General features: G+C 42.7%; 1 protein-coding gene across 11 annotated transcripts in view; it reads left to right on the top strand.

Moving 5' to 3' along the window:
• The window catches only part of ASAP2 (ArfGAP with SH3 domain, ankyrin repeat and PH domain 2), a 176,799-nt gene that overhangs the window by 95,281 nt on the left and 59,413 nt on the right, over positions 1–22,105 (top strand). For all 11 annotated transcript variants that reach the window (XM_023619569.2, XM_070235912.1, XM_023619565.2 and 8 more), the window contains 5 exons: positions 6,322–6,396; positions 8,167–8,216; positions 10,927–11,056; positions 15,118–15,203; positions 21,814–21,889. In XM_023619569.2, coding sequence (XP_023475337.1) covers positions 6,322–6,396; positions 8,167–8,216; positions 10,927–11,056; positions 15,118–15,203; positions 21,814–21,889 — 417 coding nt within the window. The remainder of the gene's footprint in view (positions 1–6,321; positions 6,397–8,166; positions 8,217–10,926; positions 11,057–15,117; positions 15,204–21,813; positions 21,890–22,105) is intronic.

Genomic DNA, 22,105 nt, shown 5'->3' with positions numbered 1-22,105 from the left:
TATCTGCTCTATCCAATATAAATATAAGCCACTAGGCACATGTGGCTTTTGAGCACTTGAAATATGGCTAGTGCAACTGAGGAACTCAGTTTTTAACTTGATTTAATTTTAACCTATTTAAATTTGAATGGGCACTTGTAGCTAGTGTCTGTCATATTGGACAGCACAGGTGTAATGCCTTACCTGCTACTATATCACCCCTAGCAACACCAGCCAGACCCTCCTGGGTCTTAGGCTCCAGCTCTTGGAGGTGACTTGAAGCTCCCAGCTGGTGATGGCTGTTTCGTATGTGCGTGTCCTTGCTGACGTGAAAGCTCTGCTAAGATTCTCCTTAACTGCAGCAGTGAGGTCTGAGGTCTTCTTGCGGCTCTCCCTCCTCTGACAAGGAGGTGTTGCTGTCCCTATGGAAGGTTGAACAGGTGGTTTGTCTTTCTTTGAAGCCTTGGTTTTATCTGTTTAACTCTGGGATTGAGCAGCATTTGCTTAAGTTAAAAAGAAAAACCCTGCAGATCTCAAAGTGTCTTTTCTACCTCTAAGTTTCTCATAAATTAGGCATATTAAAATGAACTTACATGACACAAATAAGTTTCAGGAAAGATTCTTTGGCCATATTTTATATAGCGATAAATTGGTCTTTTAAGGAAAAGCTGATAATCTGCAAAGAGAGTTAGGCTCTATTAAGGGTTTTGGGGGACAACCCTGAGGACACCTGTTCTTTTCTAGATTCAGGAGCCTAGAGCCAAGAAGAGTCTACCCAGGGACATTTTCTGTTTTGATTCTGTCTTCTTTTGGCTGCTCCTTAAAAATAGAGAGCTATGATGTGAGAATCCTATCTAGGTTGAGGCTTCTAGACAGATCCCCTGGGCAAGATCATTTGGCAAAGCAGACTTACTCATTGCCTAAGTCAGGAGAGGCAGCACTGTGGTTCCCTGAGGCACAGCTGCAGGTGGGCCCAAGGTGGAGCTTTGGCTGATCAGCAGCTGGTGGTAACCAGTGACCAGGGGCTAAAGGAGCAGGTGAGACAGTGCCCCTGTGAGCTGAGGAAGTTTTGAGGGGAAGGTCGGGAAGATTTTGGAGAGTATGGAAGTAACAAAGAGAGAGTCAAGGAATTTTAAGACCAGAATGATAAAATAATTAGGAAGAAAAGCATGAAATATGGCTCTTGGCCGCTATGTCTCCCTAGCCCCCCAATCTCCTTGTCTGTCTTTGTTTGCCAATTGCTGTGACATTAGCATCCTGAGGTGGTTCTTGGTTTCTGATAGCCCTGCTTGGCTGCCTGCCCTGCTGACTGAATCATTTTATTTCTCCTTGTGAGATTACAGACCTTTGACAACTTATTGACTCATCTTGTCAGACATATCTAAATGAACCCAGGAACAGAGAGAGAGAGGGGAGGATTGTTACTTTAAAGAAGGCATGTTTGCTGTTGGTATTAGATCCATAGTTAATAGCAGTGATTAAGGTTAATAATTTGTATCCAGACCGTGCGTGGTGTTTAAAAAGCCATTTTACATAACATACTTCTTAAAAGTAAGTCAGAGCATAAGAGAAAGCCTGATTCTTGCTTGGCGCTGAGGAGAATATTCTAGTTGGGTTGCCCAGGGATAATTTAATTCTTCTCATAGATCATAAAAATTTCATTACTCATAAATTGAGGCTGGAGCTGCTGAGCACAAGGGATGTATAATAATCTTTTGGCTGTGGTTTTCATCTCACTTGGCCAGAATGGAGGATGGTTCTTTTAGCTGTGAGCCTGAGGATCCTGGGCTGCCCCAACACACATAGTCAGAGAAGGATTCAGAGCCCGGCCTCCGTGCTTCAGGGCACTCTTGCCAAGAGAGGACATCTGGGCTCCAGTGCACTTGTTCTCGGGGCCTGGGTAGAGACAAGAGCCGTCGTTTCCTGAGACGCTCACCCTGAGTCAAAATGATTCTGTGCTGTGCCGGTGACATACGTAGAGCGTGTAAAAGCAGAGGGCAGACAGAGGCTAACGTCCAGGAGTATGGAAGCTTTGTTAACAAATCCATTGATGAGGACTGTTTATATTTGTAATAATTTCTTTAAAAAAACACAGCTTTATTGAAACATATTTTACATATAAAATTCACCCATTGCAAGTATAGAAGCCAGTGATTTCTAGAGACTTTACCAAGAAGTGCAGCCATCACCATAAATCAGTCTGGGGACATTTTCTTCCCCCAGTAGGGACCCTCATGTCCTCTTACAGTTAGTCTCCATTCCTAGCCCCTGCCCCAGGCAACTGCTAAACTACTTTCTGTTTCTTTTATAATAATTTAGCTAATTATTTTCTGGTTAGGGAATAGTTTCTTATTTTAGATTATTTTAATAACTCCAGAAAGAAAAATTGATTGGAATGAAGGCCAGAATCCCCATAGCTGATCTGGCATCCAGACTTCTCTTTTTAGATACTATCTTCTTCTGCCCCTCTGCCCACATGGCTGCTGTGCTCCCACGTCTGTGACTCTGCCTGCTGCTCCACACTGTTCCTGTTGCCTGGAATACCCTCCACCCCATCTTCAAGACAAAATTCTCCCTGTCTTTTGGAGATCTAGCTCACATAAACCCTGGTCAGCAAAGATTTCCCTTGTGTTCAGACTAAAAGTAATTTCTCTTCTCGGAAATCCCACGGTGTTTTATTTATGGCTCTTAGAGTTTTCACATTGGCAGTTTACTTACTTAAGTAGGTGCTTTATCTCCCCTATTAAACCCTGAGTTCCTGAGGACTGAGGTTCTGTCTAATCCATCTTTCTTTCCTAACCCCTCTGTACCTCTCCAGCTTCATCTCCTGTCATTCCCTAAGGGTCTACGCATCTCCTTTGTAGCATTTATCACAGTTGTAATGGCTGTTTAATGTCGTGTTCACCACTAGCTTGTGGGCCCCACGTCTAGAATGAAAGCAAGCCGGCCAAGTGTGTTTGCATATCCACAAATTTTCACTCTCTCCACTTTCATATTTCACTCTGGATACCAAACCTTAGTTTACCTCTTCTTACCCTGATATCTGTCATCAGTACCTAAGTTCTTATTTGACTTAACGAATAGTCTTAAAGTAGATGTGCAAACCTAATTCTGATGGAGGTTCTTTTCCCCTGCTGTAGAGAATCTTGTTTTTCCTCATTCATGAATACATGCATGCTTAGATACATCTGTTGTAAAAAAACCTACTAAAGTTCTTCCTAGAAATAGGATTTTTAATCTGCAAGTACCTTGTTCTTTTTTCCCGCAACCCGCCGTGAACTGAGTTGCTCTGGTGCCTTTGGTTCAGCCTGCCACCCTCACAGCTCTCACCCTCCCCTTCGAGCTGTTTTCCTGCCCTATCTCTTGCACATGGCTTGTCCAAGATGGTGCTGCATTGGCTCCTCTCCACGCAGCCATCAGGACTGCATTGATCTGTGCGTCTGACTCCAGCTGTGGCTCTGTACGGTCATGTGGGTGAATGGGCAGTGTCTCAAGGTTCAGTAACCGAGACAGTCGCCTTCTTCCCAAGCCCAGGTTAACCTGCCTGACTGTTCAAAGACAAAGTCATCGTTTCTTTCCACAAGGAGCTATTGGGATCTGTAAAATAGCTGCGTGTGGCATGTCTTAGACTTTTTAATTTTTCATATGTATATATTTACTCTTCCTCCAAGATGGGAAGCATTGTGTTTATTTTGTAGCTAGCTTGTTGCTGTCTACACAATAGGCACTTAATATCTGCATGATGAATGAATTAACAAATTCACATTTGCCTTCCCTATACGATGTTTGGTTTAAAAGTACTGATGTGTCTCTAGATTCTGTCTCTTGCATATTAGATGCTCAGAAAAATACTTAACTGTATTGATTATGCAACCAATGTTTATCAAAGATCTGCTCCGGACCAAGCTCTCTGCTAAGTGCTTTGGAGAATATAAAAATGAGGTACGCGTGAAGCTACCCTTTAGGATTTATGGTGTGAGTGATAAGATGCATGCAGGGTAGAGCCTGTCAAGTACCTTAAGAAGTTTTTTAAGAGGAAGATATTGGAGGATTTGGGGAGGGAGGGGTCACTTCCTACTGGGAGACTGGGGATGTTAATGGAGAAGGTGACATCTAAGTAATCCTGATGGGTGGGAAGGCTTTGAACAGTGGGGATGGGAGGAAGACGTGTCGTTGGATGGAACAAATGGAGCACAAGCGTAGAGTCAGGGGAGCGGAGGACAGCAAAGAGTTTCATTTGGCCGCATGTGAAGGTGGAAAGTGGCAAAGGAGGTTGCGTTCTGGAGGGTCTCAAATGCAGGAGTAAGTTTAGGCTTGACTAGGGACAACCAGATAAATCTGACAGGACTGCGCAGGAGGAGTGGGGCGGGCAGAGACGAGGAGATGGCGGCCAGGAGCAGGGGAAGCCATTGCCTCAGGCCAGAAAAAGGGCAGTGAGGCCCAGCCGAAGAGCAGGGTGGTGAGAATGGCAAGGAGGGGCGTGGGGTGGCCGAGCTGGCTTGGGCACGCTAGTTGCCAGCATGCTTCTTAGCAGGCAGTGGAAATGTGGAACAAGACGTGTGGACTGTGGCCGACCTGTGCTCCTCACTTGTGTTGATTCTTGCCGCGGTTTACGTGGAAACCCAGGTGTGCTTGCCGTCAGAGATTATTCACCAGCATGCCTTTTATTTGTCACCATTCCTCCCAGTCATCCACAAGACCTCGCCTTAAACTCAGCTTTTCAGTATTTGAGAATTTACCTCTTAAGGCCAATCCTTCCAAGTCATGGCTGACTGCATTACACCTTGGAGGAGTGCCAGGTGTGTGACGAATGTTGAGTTCTGTATGCCCAGGAGAAAAGTTACCCAAAAAAAGGCATTTCTGAAATGGCAGCTACTAATTGATTATTTATTTGGCAGGATTGGTGGTTGGTGCAGGCATTATTACACACTTTCCCGGTGTTTTTCAAGTAAATTTCTTTCTCCATGTTTTTTTGCTGAGGAAGATTTGCCCTGAACTAACACCTGTGCCAATCTTCCTCTATTTTATATTGAAATGGCCATTTTTTGATGTGTGGAAATGGCCACAGCATGGCCCCGGATGAGTGGTGTAGGTCCGTGCCCAGGAACCTAACGTGGGTGCTGAAGCAGAGCTCGCTGAACTTAACCACTAAGCCACAGGGCCAGCCCCTCTTTCTCCATTTTGGAAGTTCATATGCTGAATAGTGTATGGAAATCAGATCCAATATTGCCTTAAAAATTCTGTCTATAGTTGGTCTTCCATTTCAAGGTAATTCTACTAAAAATAAAATTTTCTTTGCTTGATTGTAGGAATGAATGCATAAGGTTCCAAAGTCCTCACTCTTGTCTTTCTCCTTTTATAGGCCTGTAATCTAGTGCATGTACCCACAGTGACACATGTGCCACAAGGCCCCAGCAGGGCCAACTGGCAGTTGTGTTGACTTAAGGGAGCGGTCTGAGCCTGGGGGGTGGGAAAGTAGGTCTTCAGCTTGTTTTCTCATCTGGGAGGGAGTCTTGTAGGGTTCAGAACACGGCGGGGCTGTGCCTGCAGGTCCTTCCTGACGAAGCTCCGTGCTTCTCAGTTTGCTCACATTTGAACTGTCAGCAGGGACGGGCTTGCTTGCGCTGAGTGTGCTCCCAGTGTGTGTCAGGAGGTTTGATTCTGCTCGGTTTAATCCGTGGTGACAACTTACTAAGCCACCATCTCTTTTCTTGCTTCAGGGAGAAGAACAGGGACCTCAAGACCCTGTGTCCCTCTTTTATCTTCCTCTCCCCAGTGACACACGCATGCACACTCACACTCAGTTTTTTTCTTGTTCTCTCTCAACATTTAGCCATACATGTTCACAGGAGACAGAGCCCTCTTCATTCTGTTTTTCCTTTTGGCTTCCCCTGATGGGGCTGTGCTGGGGAGGTTGGGATCTGGGGGCCTGAGAACTGAGCACAGCCCCAGGGCGTCGGATGGAGCCACCAGCGAGTAGGAAGTAGGAAGTAGGGGTGTGCATCTGTATTCCAGGATCTTTAAAGTGGTTCTGTCATTGATTGTTTTGAATTATTTTTTCTTCATTGTGATTATTATCTTTTCACAAGCTTCATGACTTAATAATAGAAGGTTATTATTATTCTGAAAAATAGACACATGTAGACTTTTCACTAGTCTGTATGTTCATTTGTGAGATAAAATCATTACAAAGAATGTCAGAAAGAATAAGGCTGTCAGACTTGGGCTGGTCAGCTTTTAAGTGCAAGTTAATTATTACCAAGTGTTCTCTAACCTCCTTACTGTGTCCTCACTTTAGATTAAAAAGGAACTTGAATATTTGTTTTTGTTTTTGTTTTTTAGATTCAGAATATGAACAACATCATCTCTTTCCCTCTGGACAGTTTGCTGAAGGGGGACCTAAAAGGAGTGAAAGGGGTATGACGTTAAAAGTCCTGCTCGTTGCGGGACTGTTTTTGTGGAATGTGGAATCACAGTCACACTGGCCTGTCAGGGGAGCAGCCGCATTCATGCGTTCTAACTGGGATGGCAGGATGCTGCTTGCTGCCTCAGTTTCCCTGATTTGCTATCCTAGCACCACCTGTCAGCCCTAACAGTGATGACCTGTGGCCTTTCTCGTCGTCCTGCTGGTAGTCTAGGAGGATGTGAAGGGAAAGAAACCACGCTTTTGGAAATTGTAAAGTATTTTGGGGCTCTGTCAGCTGGGCAGTGAAACCTGTGTGGAAAAGTCTGGTTTTCCAGCTGGTGTGTCACTGATTGACCACTGGGAAAAGGATCCTTGCAAGAAGGTAGCTTCCTGATGGGAAATGGCGCCAGTAAAGCTTGAGCTGACTTTATTTTTCAGTCTTCCGAAGGATGTTGGTTGTTTAGAAAGTGCTTTGCCATGTATAAACACTGGAGCCCTGAATTGTTTCACGAGTACATGAGTGAGAAACAGTCAGCGCTTGAGTGGTTTTTGGGTACCAGATGCTAAGCAGTAAGTTGCTTTTGCATGTCCTTGGCACGAACAGCTGTGTGCTGTGAAAGGGAGATGATTGTGCCTGAGTTCTTAGGAGACTGAGTTCTTTGATTGGATCTGCCCATAATTCCTGGTCACATCTGGGCACATTTGGAAGCCCAGGCTGGCTGATCTCAAGGTCCTTTGCAGAACCTCTCAGTATCTCCTTCACAGAGGGTGCCAGGAGAGCTGCTGGGGTGGGTGGGGTGGGCCTGGGGAGCTGTTAGAACACTGGGGAGCATTGCTCATCATCCCCTTGGAACCTGAAGAACATGTCAGCCAAGTTAGTCAGAAAAATGGAAGGCAGAGGGAAAACATGCAGATTTATAGAAGTATGACACAGCACTGCTCGTGAAGCTTTTGGTATAGCTTGAAGCCATGGGTTGGCTGAGGTGCAGGTGTGGGAGATGAGGCTTACGAGGCGGAAGGGCCAGTTTGTGGAGCGCCTTCGAGGCCAGGCTGAGGGGCTGGGCCTTGGCATAAGGCCAATGAAGAGCCAAAAAATAAAAAAATGAGCCCCTTCCACAAAAAGGATTCTGTCTTCCAAAAGAACCTTGTAAAGGGAGCGTAAATAGGTGGAACCGTTTGATAGAATTTCTAATGGTTCAGTATATTTTTGAGCCAGGCTTTATGTATGAGGTCCTATGTTCCAGACAGAAGAGTGAAATCGAGAGACCTCAGGAGAAGACGAATGGCTTTTGTCTTCTTATTGTTGGGCCCAAATCAGAGTGACATGTGTTGGAGAGATTCCTATATTAATAGAAAAAGTCAGAGTCCCTTTGTTTTAGAGAGATACACTAAAATACTTGCAGAGTAAATGTTATGTGTTTTTGGGTTTAATTTCAGAATAATCCTGGGACAGAGGGTAGGGTATAGGTGAAACAAGATGGGTCATGAGTTAATACTTGTTATAACTGGGTGATGAGTACATTACATGATTCTCTTCACTTTCCTCTGTGTACATTGGTATATTCTATAATAAAAACTTTTAAAGAGAAAGGAAAAAAGGAAGTACCACCACTAGTCTAATTAAAACCCTGTGCTCTAAGGTCTTTATTTTTCATGGGATCACATACATCATTTATTAGAGAAATTAATGCGCCTTTCAGGACTAGCCTAGGGATAAGTAAGTTTATCTTGCCCAGAAGTTAATGATTAGTCCTGTTTAATTTATGCCTCTCTGTTTACAGGATCTGAAAAAGCCTTTTGATAAAGCTTGGAAGGACTATGAAACAAAAATGTAAGTGTTTGCATTTCAGAAAATAAGCGTAGGTAATATTTCAGTTTCAGATCGAGCTTTTATTGCTTGAAGGTATTGTCTAAAGAAACCTTAATCAAGGAAAGAATTCATTAGAACAGTGTTGCTGTGATTGTTAGCATGCCAAATGCTTTCATAGTTGGTGTCTAAATTCAATGATGTTAACCTCTTTAAACACATTTTTCCTTGTTCCTTTCTATTATGTCATAATGGTTACAGAATATTATTTCCAGGAAAGTGAGTTGAGGGAAGGTAAGGCCAATTTCTCTCAAGAGGTATTTCCTTCCTTTTTTTCTGAATCACTTTCTCCATTTTATCACCATTTATGACAGCAGCACAATTTTCAGACTTTATCTTCCTGGTGATTTGTGAAAGCCATCTGCCTTTCACTTTGTGGCTGTATTTGTCTGGAACTCCTGGCCCCTTGGTTTTAGAAATAGAGATTGTTGGAACACCCTTCCCTTCACTTAATTTGACTGCTTCGTCTGCCAAAAGCACATGAGGAATGGGTCTGTTGATTCCTGGATGTGCCTCACAGCTTCCATCGAAGGCAAGACTACTGCTACTGGTTGACTTCAGGCAGTTGTAATATTTCTGATCAGTTTTTCATTCCTGGAATAGAGAGAATTGAGCTAGATAGAATTGGGCTAGTGATTGTGGGGATAATGATTTCAATAATTTTAAACACTTGTAAAATAGAAAATATTTTTAAATGTCTCGTTTGCTTTGTAATCGCTGTGCATTTGGTTAATAACGTAGAGTTTTCTGGGTAGAAAGAGAAACTTTAATATGAAACCATCTGGTAAAGTAAGACGTATAAAGAAGAAGGCCATTCCAGACATAACTACAAGTATTTAATTGGGTTTGCGTTCTTTCACCAGCTTTGGGTATCTATTCAGTGGTGAAGAATCACAAAGCTCAAACCAAACCTTTGATACTTGTCCCATCCTGGAAGTCTTCACTTTCCATCCTGGAAGTTGCTTGGATCCTCAAATTCTGGAGTTTCACTGATGGCATATGTTCATGTATAAGCACAGGCAGAGTGTTAAACTAGAATACCTTGAGGATCAGCTCAACCCAAGAGGCTCCCATCTTGCTATCCTTGGCCCTTTAGCATCCTTCATGTGCATACCAATTCAGTGCATAAATAGGGGAAGGATCACCATTCCTACTTCACAGATGGGAAACCAAGACTCAGTGGTTTGCTACTGGCCATTGAGCCAGGGCTACGAGGTACATTTGACTTCATTCAGCTGCTCTCGCTGCCACCCTTAGTGCCTAGAGGAAATGCTTCTGTGCATGAAGCAGAGTGTGAAGGGGTTTCTGAAGAGGGTTGCCCGAGAGCCTTCTGGTTCTGAAAGGGGAATGAGATCACATTCTGTAAAATCACGACACACATAGGTAGGATGGGGACCGAATTACTCACAAAATCGCAGAATTTGAGAATGAGGGAGCAACACCATTTAAAACTTGAAGTAATTCTAGGATAGATAAAGGAATTAACTCTTTATCTATTTACCTGTGAGATTGATTTATCCCAAGAGGCCATATGATACGTAACAAACAGCTTTAGACATCTTTGAAATTCCTGTACAATTGTTCCATACTTGATTATTATGGGTATGACCGATGTCTGGCCTGTGTCTTGATCCCTCTGAGATGGTGTCATGGGGAGCCTTGGAGCTGTGTAATTGTAGTCCCAGGAACCTCGAGCCCCCCTGTGCATGGGTCCATCTAAAAATATCCCTACATTATGGTGGTGTGTTTATTATATTCTTACTCATTCAATTGTCGAGTACCTACTGTCTGCCCAATGCTGTGCCTCAAGGTAAAAAACAAGAATTAGAAACGATATTTCTTGCCTCTTCTTAAGTACCACCTCCCCAAATGATGGGACACTCGAACCCAAAGTAACCCATTTCCTGTTGAACAGCTTTCTAAGAAATGCTGCCTGTGTCTTCTAGTGTCTGCCTTGAGGCTCTGCAGAAAACGTCTACCCCCTTCTCTTCGTGGCAGCCTTTATATTTTTGAGTGCTTTCTGTGGTTTTTGTTTAGTCTCCTTTTTTCTAGAATAAAAGTTCATTGACTATTTTAAGCCCTTCTTAACTGCTTCTTAACTGCTGTGATTTCATGGCTGCTTCTCACCCTGGTCACTCTTCTTTGGACGTGCTCCAGTTGGTCAGTTTATACCCTGAGCTGCACACTTGACACTTACGCAATGCAGCTCAAGCATGAGATAAATGTGGAAAGAGGAGTGAAGCTTAAGAACTGAGAAGCTTGCTTTTTCCCTCTGTGGCGATGAGCACTGTCCTTTTCGTGACTTCACTGACTTAGGAGTAGGAGGAGAACTGGGAGGTGGAGAACCGTTACTGGCCGCACAGTCCCCTTTGGGCTGCACGCGGACACACAAGTGAGGCACAAGCAGACTTTCTACCTCCTCTGACCCACATCAGGCACAACGTAGGTGCTTAGGAAGTATTTGTTGAGAAAATACTCAACAAGAAAGGCCAAGTTTGACATTTTGATGACTAAATGCATTTTCCTTTCCAGTAAGGTGAGAGGCTGTCCTGTTCCTGCCAGGCTTGGCGAGCGTTTGCCTTGCAGGCTGGGTTATGGGATCCCTGCAAGGCTGTCCAGTGTGGAGCGCCGTGCCGGAGGCATCTCGATTTACCCTTGCTTTTTTCACATGTAGAACCAAAATAGAAAAGGAGAAAAAGGAACATGCCAAGCTCCACGGGATGATCCGTACTGAAATCAGTGGGGCTGAAATTGCTGAAGAGATGGAAAAGGAGCGGCGGTTATTCCAGCTACAGATGTGTGAGGTAAGAGGCTGGGAGGCGCCAGGCGCCACGGCTGCCAGCAGCCAGCCTTCACCTTCACGCGTGCTGTGGTGAGCCTGCCGTGTCCCGGGGAGCATGCCTTCTGGCTTCTCCTAGGGGCTTCAGAGAAAACACCATGTGCATTATTGGACTCTGTTCCATTTCTATTATTAGGGGAGCCTTAGTCTCTTGGATGGTGGGATTAGATTAATCTAACACCAACCTTTTATTAAAGGTAGGGAAAAACTAAATTTAAAGAATGTCCCTTCTGGCCTCACATACATACTTAGGCTCATCTCCTCCCACTGGAACTGAACTAAAAAACTCCCTCGTTAGGTATTTTTTAATGAAATGTATTGGTTCCCATTGTACCAATGGAATCCATGATCAGGGACGGGCTGTGGGACGTCACCTGGGAAAAAATGCAGCTTGTCGTCCTCTCTGCGTAAGTGTGTGAGAGCATATTACAGAAGCCAAGCCGCCTGCCTTTGAAAGTGCTTCCACCCAGATTCTACCAGCTCACTGTGCAGACGCTCAGCAAGGCAAGAGGCCCTGTACCTTGGGGAGCTCCTCTGCTCCGCTCTCTCCTGCAGCCTGAGCCCTTGCTTTGGGGAGGGGAAAATCGCAGGCTGACACTGAGAACATTTCTCTGCTGGAAGGCTTAGGGATGGAGAAATCAGAGACCAAGCATGAAGGCTTTTGCTTCCAGCCTTTTTATGCCTTGCTTGTGGGTCTGTTTGTAAAAACGGCATGTGGAAACATTTCCCACCTCTGCCTGAGGCTTCATTCCTCCTGGCTGTGGCAGTGAAGCCACTTGAGCTTGACGGCATTTGTGTTTCGTCTTACAGCAGTGCAGACTTGTGTTTTAAATGTGTAAAAAGCATGGGTGATATTTATGACAGGTATTGAAACTGAGTTCAGCCAGATCTTGATTCCCTGTGAGCAGTCAACAGCAAAGCTAATCCAAAAGGCACTTTTTGATTTTGGAATGTTTGTTTCTTAATTGCAGGAGGAGCTTAGCCTTTATAAATGTGTATCTTAGGAGTATATTTAAATACGTTGTTATTCCCAGAACAACGTCTTAAGTGGTCAGTGGAGGAGAACGAGTCTCAGGGATCAGGGTTATGACATTTGTCTGATACTAGTATAGCTACTCCAGCTCTCTTTTGGTTTCTGTTTGCATGGAACTTCTTTTTCCATCATTTTACTTTCAACCTGTGTCTATCTTTGAATCTAAAATGTGTTTGCTATAGATAGTCTATATTTGGATCATGTTTTTTAATCCAGTCTCTGCCTTTTGGTAGGATTGTTTAATCCATTCACATTTGGTGTTAATATCGATGTGGTTAGATTTACGTCTGCTGGTTTTCTTGTCTTTTATGTCTCATTTTTTTGTTCCTCTGTTGTTCCTTTACTGCTTTGGTTTTCATTAAGTGAAAATTTAGAAAGTTTTTTTTAATATATATTTTTAATTTTTAGCTAAAGTGTTATTGTAGATAGGAGAGTGGATGTTTTTCTATACTTGTTTTATAGTGGATGTTTTATAAGCAGACATCCTATATAATGCCTGCCTGGCCTGTTCCACATAGTCTTGTAGAAATCAGCCCAGGCAGAAGGAGTCAGGGACTAGGAAATTGCTGTGTGCTGTACAAATGCAAGGTTTTGTTTTTATTTAATCTGGGTGAAATTAAGTAGTAGTTTTTCTTGTTTTTACAAAGAATGGATTTGGAAAGGGTGTGTGTTTGTGTTCAGGTTGTGCTCTCTGGCCAGTAAGGAGGAAATCTGTTTACCTAAACTCTGGGAGACTGCTTGTTAAAAAGTGGTTAGTGTGTTATGAAACTCAGTCAGCATGTTATTAGCATGTCCGTGAAGTGAGGGGTGCCAGTTCCACACTCAGCTCTGTCATTGCTTTCTGGTCTGCACCCAGCACTAGGTACTTTTCCTCTTCTGGGTCTAGGTGAGTGGATCGTGTGGGCTGGTCAAGCACTTTATTTTATTGGAAATACACTGTCTGGTTGATGCCTCTAAGTCATTCACGTGAGCCATCTGTTGAGTGGGTCCCAGAGAGTTGTCAGGCCCCAATCTGTGCCAAGCATAGCGGGGTTCCTGCCTCTGCAGAGCTGGCAGTCAGTGGAGTGGGGCTCTGCGTACAAAAGCAGAGGTGGGCTTGACTGGCAGTGAAGTTGGAGTTGACATAGGGGGCACATCTGAAGAGGAGTAGACACTGGCCAGACACAGGCTGGAAAGGGCTTCCCACAGGTAGGAAAGGGCATTGGGAAAGCAGTTCCCCTAGGACCAGCATCTCAAAGTGGATCGATTGCCGCAGTTCAAATGATTTTAAATTGTTCACTGTTTCTGCAAACTGAAGCTCTCAAGCTTTTTAATGCTTGACATTGTTTAGCTGTTTTAAATTTTAGTTGCTCAGGAAGAAGAATCTAGAAGAATGGTTTTCAGGTGTTTATTTTAAAGCTGTGGAACTTTTTCTTCAAAATGAATTTTATAAAGAAGTTCAGTATGCCAAGTAGGTAATACAGAGCTTCTGTGGATAGAGAAGGTATGAGAGAGCCTGTCTTGCTTATTTATGGTTATAAAAATATGTACTTTAAAAAATTGGTGTATATATATATATATATATATATATGGTCAATATTTAATATATTAAAAAATTTAAAATAACGCCAAATTTTACTTACCAAAAGATAACCACTTTCACATCTAACTAAACATCTTTCATATATCCCTATGTATACATTTATAAAAATAATTATATAAATAGGATTGTTCTCTACTGGTGCTTTGTAACCTGATTATTTTCACTCAGTAGTATGTCGTGGAGATCTTTCCATATCAGGAAGTCTTCTGTTTTATTGGCTTAATGGCTGCATAGCTTTTTTTTTTTTGTATGGATGCGCCATATTTAATTCCCCATTCATTACATTTGGGTTATTGCCATTTTTCACTTTTACAAACAAGTCTGCAGGGAATCTTCTTTTCTATTTTATCTTTGTAAGCTTTCATGATTATCTTCTTAGAATCTCAAGTTCCTGTAAGTAGAATTTCTAGGTCAAAGGTACACACATTTTAAAGTTTGACACATTGCCAACTATCTAATTAACCATTTAACCATTTTGATACATTACCAGACATCTTATTCAATTTACAGTGAATAAATATCAAAAAGAAGGAGGGAGAAGAAGACATTAAAGGCAATTTATGTAGGTAAAAGAAAATTTTGTAGTTTGTCTTTTCAGAGCAGCTTCCCGTCTCCTACTTAGAGCTGCATGGCAGACCTGAGAGAACACTTGAATGTGAATTTCCCAGGTTACAGCTCAAAAGCCTGTGTGGTCAGTGGTTCTGTCAGAGGCATCCAGGCTCAGAGATGACATGTTCTCAGGTTCTTTATACCGTATCCTGACGTTGGAGGGGATAGGGAATTTATGGAGTCTTTGTTCTATAAACCTTTAGCAAAGAACAAATGTATTTCCTGGTGCTGGTTTTATAGATCCTGGGGCTTCCTGATGTCTTTGTGGTGGTTAATGAATTCCCCAAGTTAAAAATGGCTTTAATTCATTTCAATTTAAAATTTGGTTTTTATAACAGTCACTTTTTTTTAAGTGTCAAAGAAGTCTTTTAGGATTATAGACACTACAAAAGCTTAGTGTTCTAGACAATGACCTGTCTAAAGAAAGGGACCTGGGACAGAGTCTGCAGACAGGCATGTTCAAGATGGTTAGAATCCCATTCATTCTAACCATATCATTCTTCTGTGCAGCTAAAAGGAACATTTCTCCTAGCAGGTTAAGACAGAATGCCTTATTATGAGTTCTTGGCACTTAAACATTAATTACCTGACCATCATATGGCACCAATTCAATATGACCAATTCATATGGCACCGAACTAAAAGAAACTTTTAGTTATGGCATTCGGAAAATATGGGTACATAGGCTGTACCCATAGTAAAAGATACCAGACAAGTAGAAGAGATGATCTGTCCTAAGAAGCTCACAGTAAACTCATATTCTGCTTATATCCATGTCATTTCCTTTTTCTGTTTTTTAACAGTATCTGCTGAAGGTCAATGAAATTAAGATTAAAAAGGGAGTGGATTTACTTCAGAATCTGATCAAATATTTTCATGCCCAATGCAAGTAAGTTCCTTTTCTTTGTTGTGATGTTATTTCAGATGTTTCTTTATGACTTCTGGTAGATCTGTAGTATTGTATTGAGGAAAATAAACACTCATTTAAAAATCTAGGGGCCAGCCCCGTGGCTGAGTGGTTAAGTTCATGCACTCTGCTTCGGCGGCCCAGGGTTTCGCTGGTTCGTATCCTGGGCGCGGACATGGCACCGCTCATCAGGCCATGCTGAGGTGGTGGCCTGCGTGGCACAACCAGAGGGACCTACAACTAGAATATACAACTATGTACTGGGGGACTTTGGGGAGAAGAAGAAGAAAAAAAAAGATTGGCAACAGATGTTAGGTCAGGCGCCAATCTTAAAAAAAAAAAAAAAAATCTATAGTAAAACGAATGAAGTACCGACATATGCTCCAACACATGAACACTGAAAACATGTTAAGTGAAAGAAACCAGACACAAAAGGCCACATACTATATGATTCCATTTATTTGAGAGGTCAGAAATAGGCAAATCCACAGAGACAGAAAGCAGATTAGTGACTGCCAGGGCTTAGGGGAAGGAGGAAGTGGGAATTACTGCTAATAGGTGCAGGGTTTCTTTTTGGGGTAATGAAAATGTTCTGGAATTAGACAGTGCTGATGACTATTACCACTTTGTGAATATACTAAAAACCACTTTAAAAGCATGAATTTTATGGTTTGAGAATTATATCTCAATAAAAAATAAAAATATGAAAATCTACAGTAATTATCAAATGTATTCATTTTTGCTCTTTTTGTAGAGAGGCAAGCTACAGATTCTCAGATGTTTTTATTTATTAACAGAGAAATCAGATGGTATTAATGCGATGTATTAAATTAAGAGAATACTTTCATATATTCCTTATCCTATAAAATCCTATATGACAGTGATGAGCAAAAGGAGGCTGTATGTAGAAGAGAAGGAGAAATTCCATGTCCAAGGACTGCCTCGAGTACTCCACTTTGCCATGTGCATCAGCGCTTCTCAACCAGGCCTCACCTCTCAGCCTCACTGTCGTTCGTTCTTCTCATCCTCCCCCTGCTCCCTGACTCCCAGTCACTACTATAAACAGGCCCTGTCTCATTCACTCACTTTCGCTGAGATGTGCTGTGTGTTGGGCACCGTCCTGGATGCTGGAGATGAAGTAATGACATTACAGGTGTAGTTCCTGCTCACATCAAGTAGGAGAGTCAGACTTAAGCAAACAGACTTACAATTGGACATTTTAAAAAGTATTCTGAAGTATAGGAACCTAAAAATATAGTAGAAGGACCTCATTTAGATTAAGATTGAGGGCAGGGGCTTTTGTTCTTTTTTCTGTTATGTTTTTTTCCTCTTCTCCCCAAAGCTCCCCAGTACATAGTTGTGTGTTCTAGTTGTAGGTCCTTCTGGTTCTGCTCTTTCTTCTGTTTTGTTCCTTGCTGTATTTTCTAGCAGCCAGCACACAGTACCTGGCACATAGTAGATATTCAAGTACTCCTTGAATTAGCTGCTGGCCTCTTTGGGGAGACATGTATTCTGAATCTAAAGGATGAGTAGGAGCTAGCAGATAAGGAGGAGGGGAAGAGCATTCTGGGCCAAGTCAAGGTCTTGAGGCAGGAAGAGGCCAGTGTGACTCACACATAGTGAGTGAAGGGGAGAGCAGCCTGAAAGGAAACCGGACAGGAAAGCCTGAGAGATGCAGACTCCTTGAAAGTCTTGTTAAAGGTTTTACATTTATCCTAAATGTATCGGGGGGCTCTTGACAAGTTTTAAGCAGAGGCTTCATTCAGCCTGTGTTGATGGTGCTCCTGCTATGTGCAGGCGCTATTTGAGGTTCAGGTGATACAGTCAGAAGGAGAACACGCTTCTTATGCTCACAGACCCTCAGTTCTAATGGAGGAGGCAAACGGTAAATACTTGAGCAAATATGTGACAGTGTTTTGGGGAGTGAGTGTGGCTGTGAAAAGGCAAAACAGCATGATGAGGAGAGAGAATTGTATTGGTTAGAGACATCCCGGAAGGCTCCTCCAATTCCATTCTGTCTTAACAAGGTCACTCTGCATGTTGTGGAGAGGAATCAGATGGGACAGGAGTGGACATGGGCCATCACTTAGGTACACAGGTCCTGTCCTAGGGCAGCCCGGAGATGATGCTGTCTTGGCTTGGCCTGGCCTGGTGACAGTGCAAGTGGAGGGTGTAGATTGATGGGAGAAATCTTTGGTGGTTGAATGGCCGCATATATCTACTCTCCTTTCCTTAAACAGGCCATGCCCCACGCTGATGTACCTTTGCGCACATTGTTCCCTTTTCCTAGAATGTCGTTTTGTTCCCTCTGTGCCTTCTCCCAACTTCTGTTCCCACTAAAACCCAGCTCAGATGCAGCTGCTGCTTTGAAGTCCTTCTGGTCTTCCCCTCATGGAATTACTTCTCTTTGTCCTGTGTTACAACTATACCCTCCACATATCTCCATGATGGCATCCTTCATATTGTGTCTTGTCTCTCACTGAGCTGTATACTCTTTAAGGAAAGGGGCCGTGACATTTATTTTTTAATCTGTAATGCGTACCACGTTCACCTGCCACATGTCTGCAGCCATGGACTGCACTGTTGAATTCTATAGAGCCCTGCTTTGGGATTCCTAGGGCAGCCTTGGTGACACTGCATTTCTAAAGCAATTGATGTCAAACAGCAAAGGAAGATGTGCTGTGTGATTCATCCTGGGTTAAAGAAGAGCCCCAAGCTTGGAAAAACAGTCTCATAGGACGGAAAAAGACCACTGATTTGTAGACTTTTCAAGATGAATTGTTTTACAGAGACTCAAAGTTCTTACTTTGTGTTTAACATCCAGACTACTTCTTCAGTTCTTATCCTTGTAACCTTCTGTGAGGCAGTGTAGGAAGTGGGTCGCTTCCTTGCTGATATTTTATTTTTCAGAAGAAGCTATTCTGGGATTTCCTTTTTTTTCTTTATTTTGCCCAAACTGATCAGTTGGGTAGCAACGGACTACTTGTGGAAAAGTGAACTATGTGGCCTTTTATGGGCATGAGCTCAGTAACCTTTAAAAATGATGAATCTTCCATTACTTCCTTTTTGGATGAGTTTATATATGTGTGTGTGTTCCATGCTCTTCAAATCGTTTGAACAGCTTTGACTTTTTTAATTCATATTTTGGAAGATAAAATGTGGAGCCTGAGTGACTCAGCCATTGGACAGAGGAGCTGGTGGCCATGCATGTGTTTATGCATGTGTGGGAGTTCTGTATGTCCCCCTTTAGCATTCCCAGTCTCCACCCCTCACCCCTGGAGCACATTGTGCTGTGCCCCAATGGCAGCCTGCTTAGCAAGAACACTTTCTCACGTCTGCTGTTCTCTGCAGGTATGAAGAGGCCTCTGTGTGTAAAGTAGGTTCTGGGAACCACATTTGGGTGTTTACCCTTAGAATTGCTTAGATATACATTATTTTGCTTTTTACTCATTTTTGCTTTTTACTTTAAGTGTTCTTGAAGAGTAATTCATGTTCTTTGTCTTTTATTTCATTTAAAGAAAGAATTGCATATTTATTTCCTGGAATATCCCGAAAATTTGTCTTACTAGCTTTTGTTGCTGAAGAGTGAGGATACTCTGTCCTCTAATGGAATCTAGAAATAGGGCAGTCTTTAAAACGATAATAAAACAAACAAAAACAGTCGTGTTCTAAACAGTGATAATGAGTGTTGAAGTGACTTGTTCTTTGGGCAAATACCTGCTGAGAACCACTTGACCAGCTGTTGCTTGATGAACTTGGGATACAGAGTTGAATGAGACGTGGGTCTGGTGCCCTGGAGAAGCTTGCTCTAGTGACAGGGAGGGGCAGGGCACAGAGGGCAGACAGGTGACCGGCTGTAAGTATGGTGTGCTGGTTGTGTAGGCTGTAGGAGGAGGGAGAAGCCACCCTGCTTGGTGGGAGCTGGAAGATTGAATCTCAGGGGGTATACTTTAAAGACTGGAGATTTGGTCTGACAGGCTATAAAACATTGAATAAAAAACAATATTTGATATTTGGTAACTTGTTGATAAACACTGTTTTACTGAAGCTTAGGAAAGTGTTAATGGATTCCACCTAAGAAAACGTGCCAGGGTTTTGTGCTTGGGAATGTTACAGTCATGGTGCTCAGTGAAGATATACCTAGGTGCTGAAACATGTCTCAATAAGGAGGGTACAGAAAAACAGGGATTTTGAAAATCAGAGGGAGGAGGTTTTCCAGGTAGATGATCAAGATTGGCTGGGTGATGACAAAGATGAAATGCAAATTTGTATCATTATTCCAAGCGCCCTGAAACCACTCTGTGATGAGAAACACCTCTTTGAGCACCTGTCTCTGCTCCACGGCTCTCCTCACCATGAGGATCCTGGGGGCTGTGCGCCTGCTTCCTTTCCCAGGAGAAGGACCATTTCCACGTTATCTCCTGTGGTATTTTTCCTGCTCCCTATCCTAGTGTTCTCTCTGTCTCTTTCCCACATACTTCACAAGAATTTGAAGTGATTAATAAAATAGTTATAAAAGAGAAAATAGAACTGAAACAAAACAAGAACCAGATGAGTTCATGACGAGGGGAAAGCTAGGTTTCTCACTCCTGGGTTTGTTCTTCCAAATTTCCTTTTCCATTTAAAAGGAGTACCTGCTGTGTGCTGGCCACGTACTAGGAGAGCAAGTCACAGAGATGCATAAGACATGGCATTTCTGCCCCAACAGTGGAAGCAGACACGTGAGATATCATTATAACCTCTGACACAATTGCTATACCAGAAGCATATTCTGTATTCAGGAAAAAATGGGTTAGGTAGAATACAGGAATGAAAATATAAAATAAAGAATTATGCATATATCTAAAGGTTAAGGTAAGAAAATTCAAGTAGTCCAGCCTCTATGATTCCCACTAACTAACTGTAATGGTCGTAACCCACATCCTGTCTGTAGGTTTCCCCTTCCTTCCTCCTTGGAATTATTAAGTGTCATGCTGCATTGTTTTTACAACCCCTCCTGTTTATTACATACTCGATATGGGAAAGTCCCACAGGATGGTTGCCGAGTTTAAAAGTACACTCATGCATCACTTAGCAACAGGGATACGTTCTGAGAAATGCATCCTTAGATGATTTTGTCATTGTACAAACATAGAGTGCACTTACACAAACCTAGATGGTACAGCCTACTACACACCTAGGCTCTGTGGCGCTAATCTTAGAGGACCACTGTTGCCTGTGCGGTCCCCTCATTGACGGAAAGGTTGTTAAGTGGCACCTGACTCTAATAAGCATCACCTCGCATGAACACATGTGAGACCCAGGTCACTTTGGAGGTAGTCTCCTCAGTATACAATAAACTGGCAGAAGTTGGAGACTCTCCTTTTTCCCTTCATTAATTTATTTCTTCATTCAACAAATATTGTGTGCTTGAAATGTGCCAGGCTTTGTGGATACCATGTCCTTGCCCTCCTAGAACTTCAAGTCTACCAGGGGAATTATATTTTACATAATCACACTAATGAATACATAATGGCATTTGTGTAAGTGTTTGAAGCAAAAGACAGAATGCTCTGAGAGAATATAACAAGGAGACCTCTTTTAAAGTAGGGGATTATGGAAGGCCTCAGTAATGAGGCCATATTTAACTCAAAATTTGAAGAATAAGTGGGAATCAGCCAGGCAAAACAGAAGATATGCTGCAGGGAGAAGCCATTAGATGGAAGAAACAGCATGTGCAGAGGGCCTGAGGCAGGAAGGATTTGGTGGCCACAGAGGAATAGAGAGAAGGCTGATGTGTCTGGGACCTAGTGAATAATGAGGGCAAATGGTGTGGATTGAAGCTTGGAGACAGAGGCAGGGCCCAAATCACGTAGGCATTACAAGCTTTGTTACAGGTCTTGCACGCATTGAGAAACCTTTTCTTCATTTCTCTCAAAAGGGTTATACACAACACGCTTCAGAGGTAGTGCTGAACATCAGCCTACTGTTGCTGCAGAAAAGCTTGTCTAGCTTCTATTGTATTTCCTGAATCACTTGTTATAAATGACTTCACAAGCATTGAGTTCTGAGCCTTAAAAAAAAACTCCTTTTGATATTTGATCTCAGATTCCCAACCACGGTTCCTACTCTGCAGATGGGGCAATGCCATTCATGTGCGGCGAGCTTGCTTGTTTTTTTCCTGCATTCTTTCTCTTTTCCACTTAGCTCTTGCCTGTCAAGGAAAGTTTTTGAGTGTCTTATCCTTGTTTTCACCCCCTGCTTTCCTGGCCCCAGACTCCTCCACTCCTGAACCAAAGCCTTTGCTGCACTTTGTCAGTAGAGTCCTGTTTCCCATTATGAACTGAAAATTTAGGGCTCATTTTATATGAGTCAAGAAAAATGACAAATTCTTAGGCTTATTGCAGTTCCTTTTCTATTCACTTCGCATAGTTTTGAGTGACATTTTCTTCTTGGTTTGCCTGAGATTTTAACGTTCAGTTCATACAGTCTTTTCCCCCAGGAATTAAATAATGATTTCAGTCACTTTCCTTTAAAGAAGTTTTTTCTCCATCTAACAAAATTGTTTCCTCTTTTATGAAACACAATCTTTGTTTCTCCTTTTTTCCCCTAGTTTTTTCCAGGATGGACTGAAAGCGGTTGAAAGCCTCAAACCTTCCATTGAAACACTTTCAACAGATCTGCACACAGTAAGTAGCTTCTCTCCCACGTTAGAGCTGAAACAGGTTTTATGCAGCGAACACTTCCGTTTAAATGTTGCTTCCGTCTAACCTTGTGTTTGCATGGTGCGCAGCCACAGGCTAACAGCCCTGTGGTGCCGCTCGGAGTACCGAGTCCTGGTTCCTGTCCTCTGTCTTGTCTTGGTTGGGGAGGCTTTGACTAGTGACAGAGGCATTCATTTCATT

The sequence above is a fragment of the Equus caballus genome, chromosome 15, assembly GCF_041296265.1.
Source record: "Equus caballus isolate H_3958 breed thoroughbred chromosome 15, TB-T2T, whole genome shotgun sequence".
Lineage (NCBI taxonomy): Eukaryota > Metazoa > Chordata > Mammalia > Perissodactyla > Equidae > Equus > Equus caballus.
Note: the sequence above shows the minus strand (reverse complement) of the source record. Positions and strands in the feature narration are given on the sequence as shown.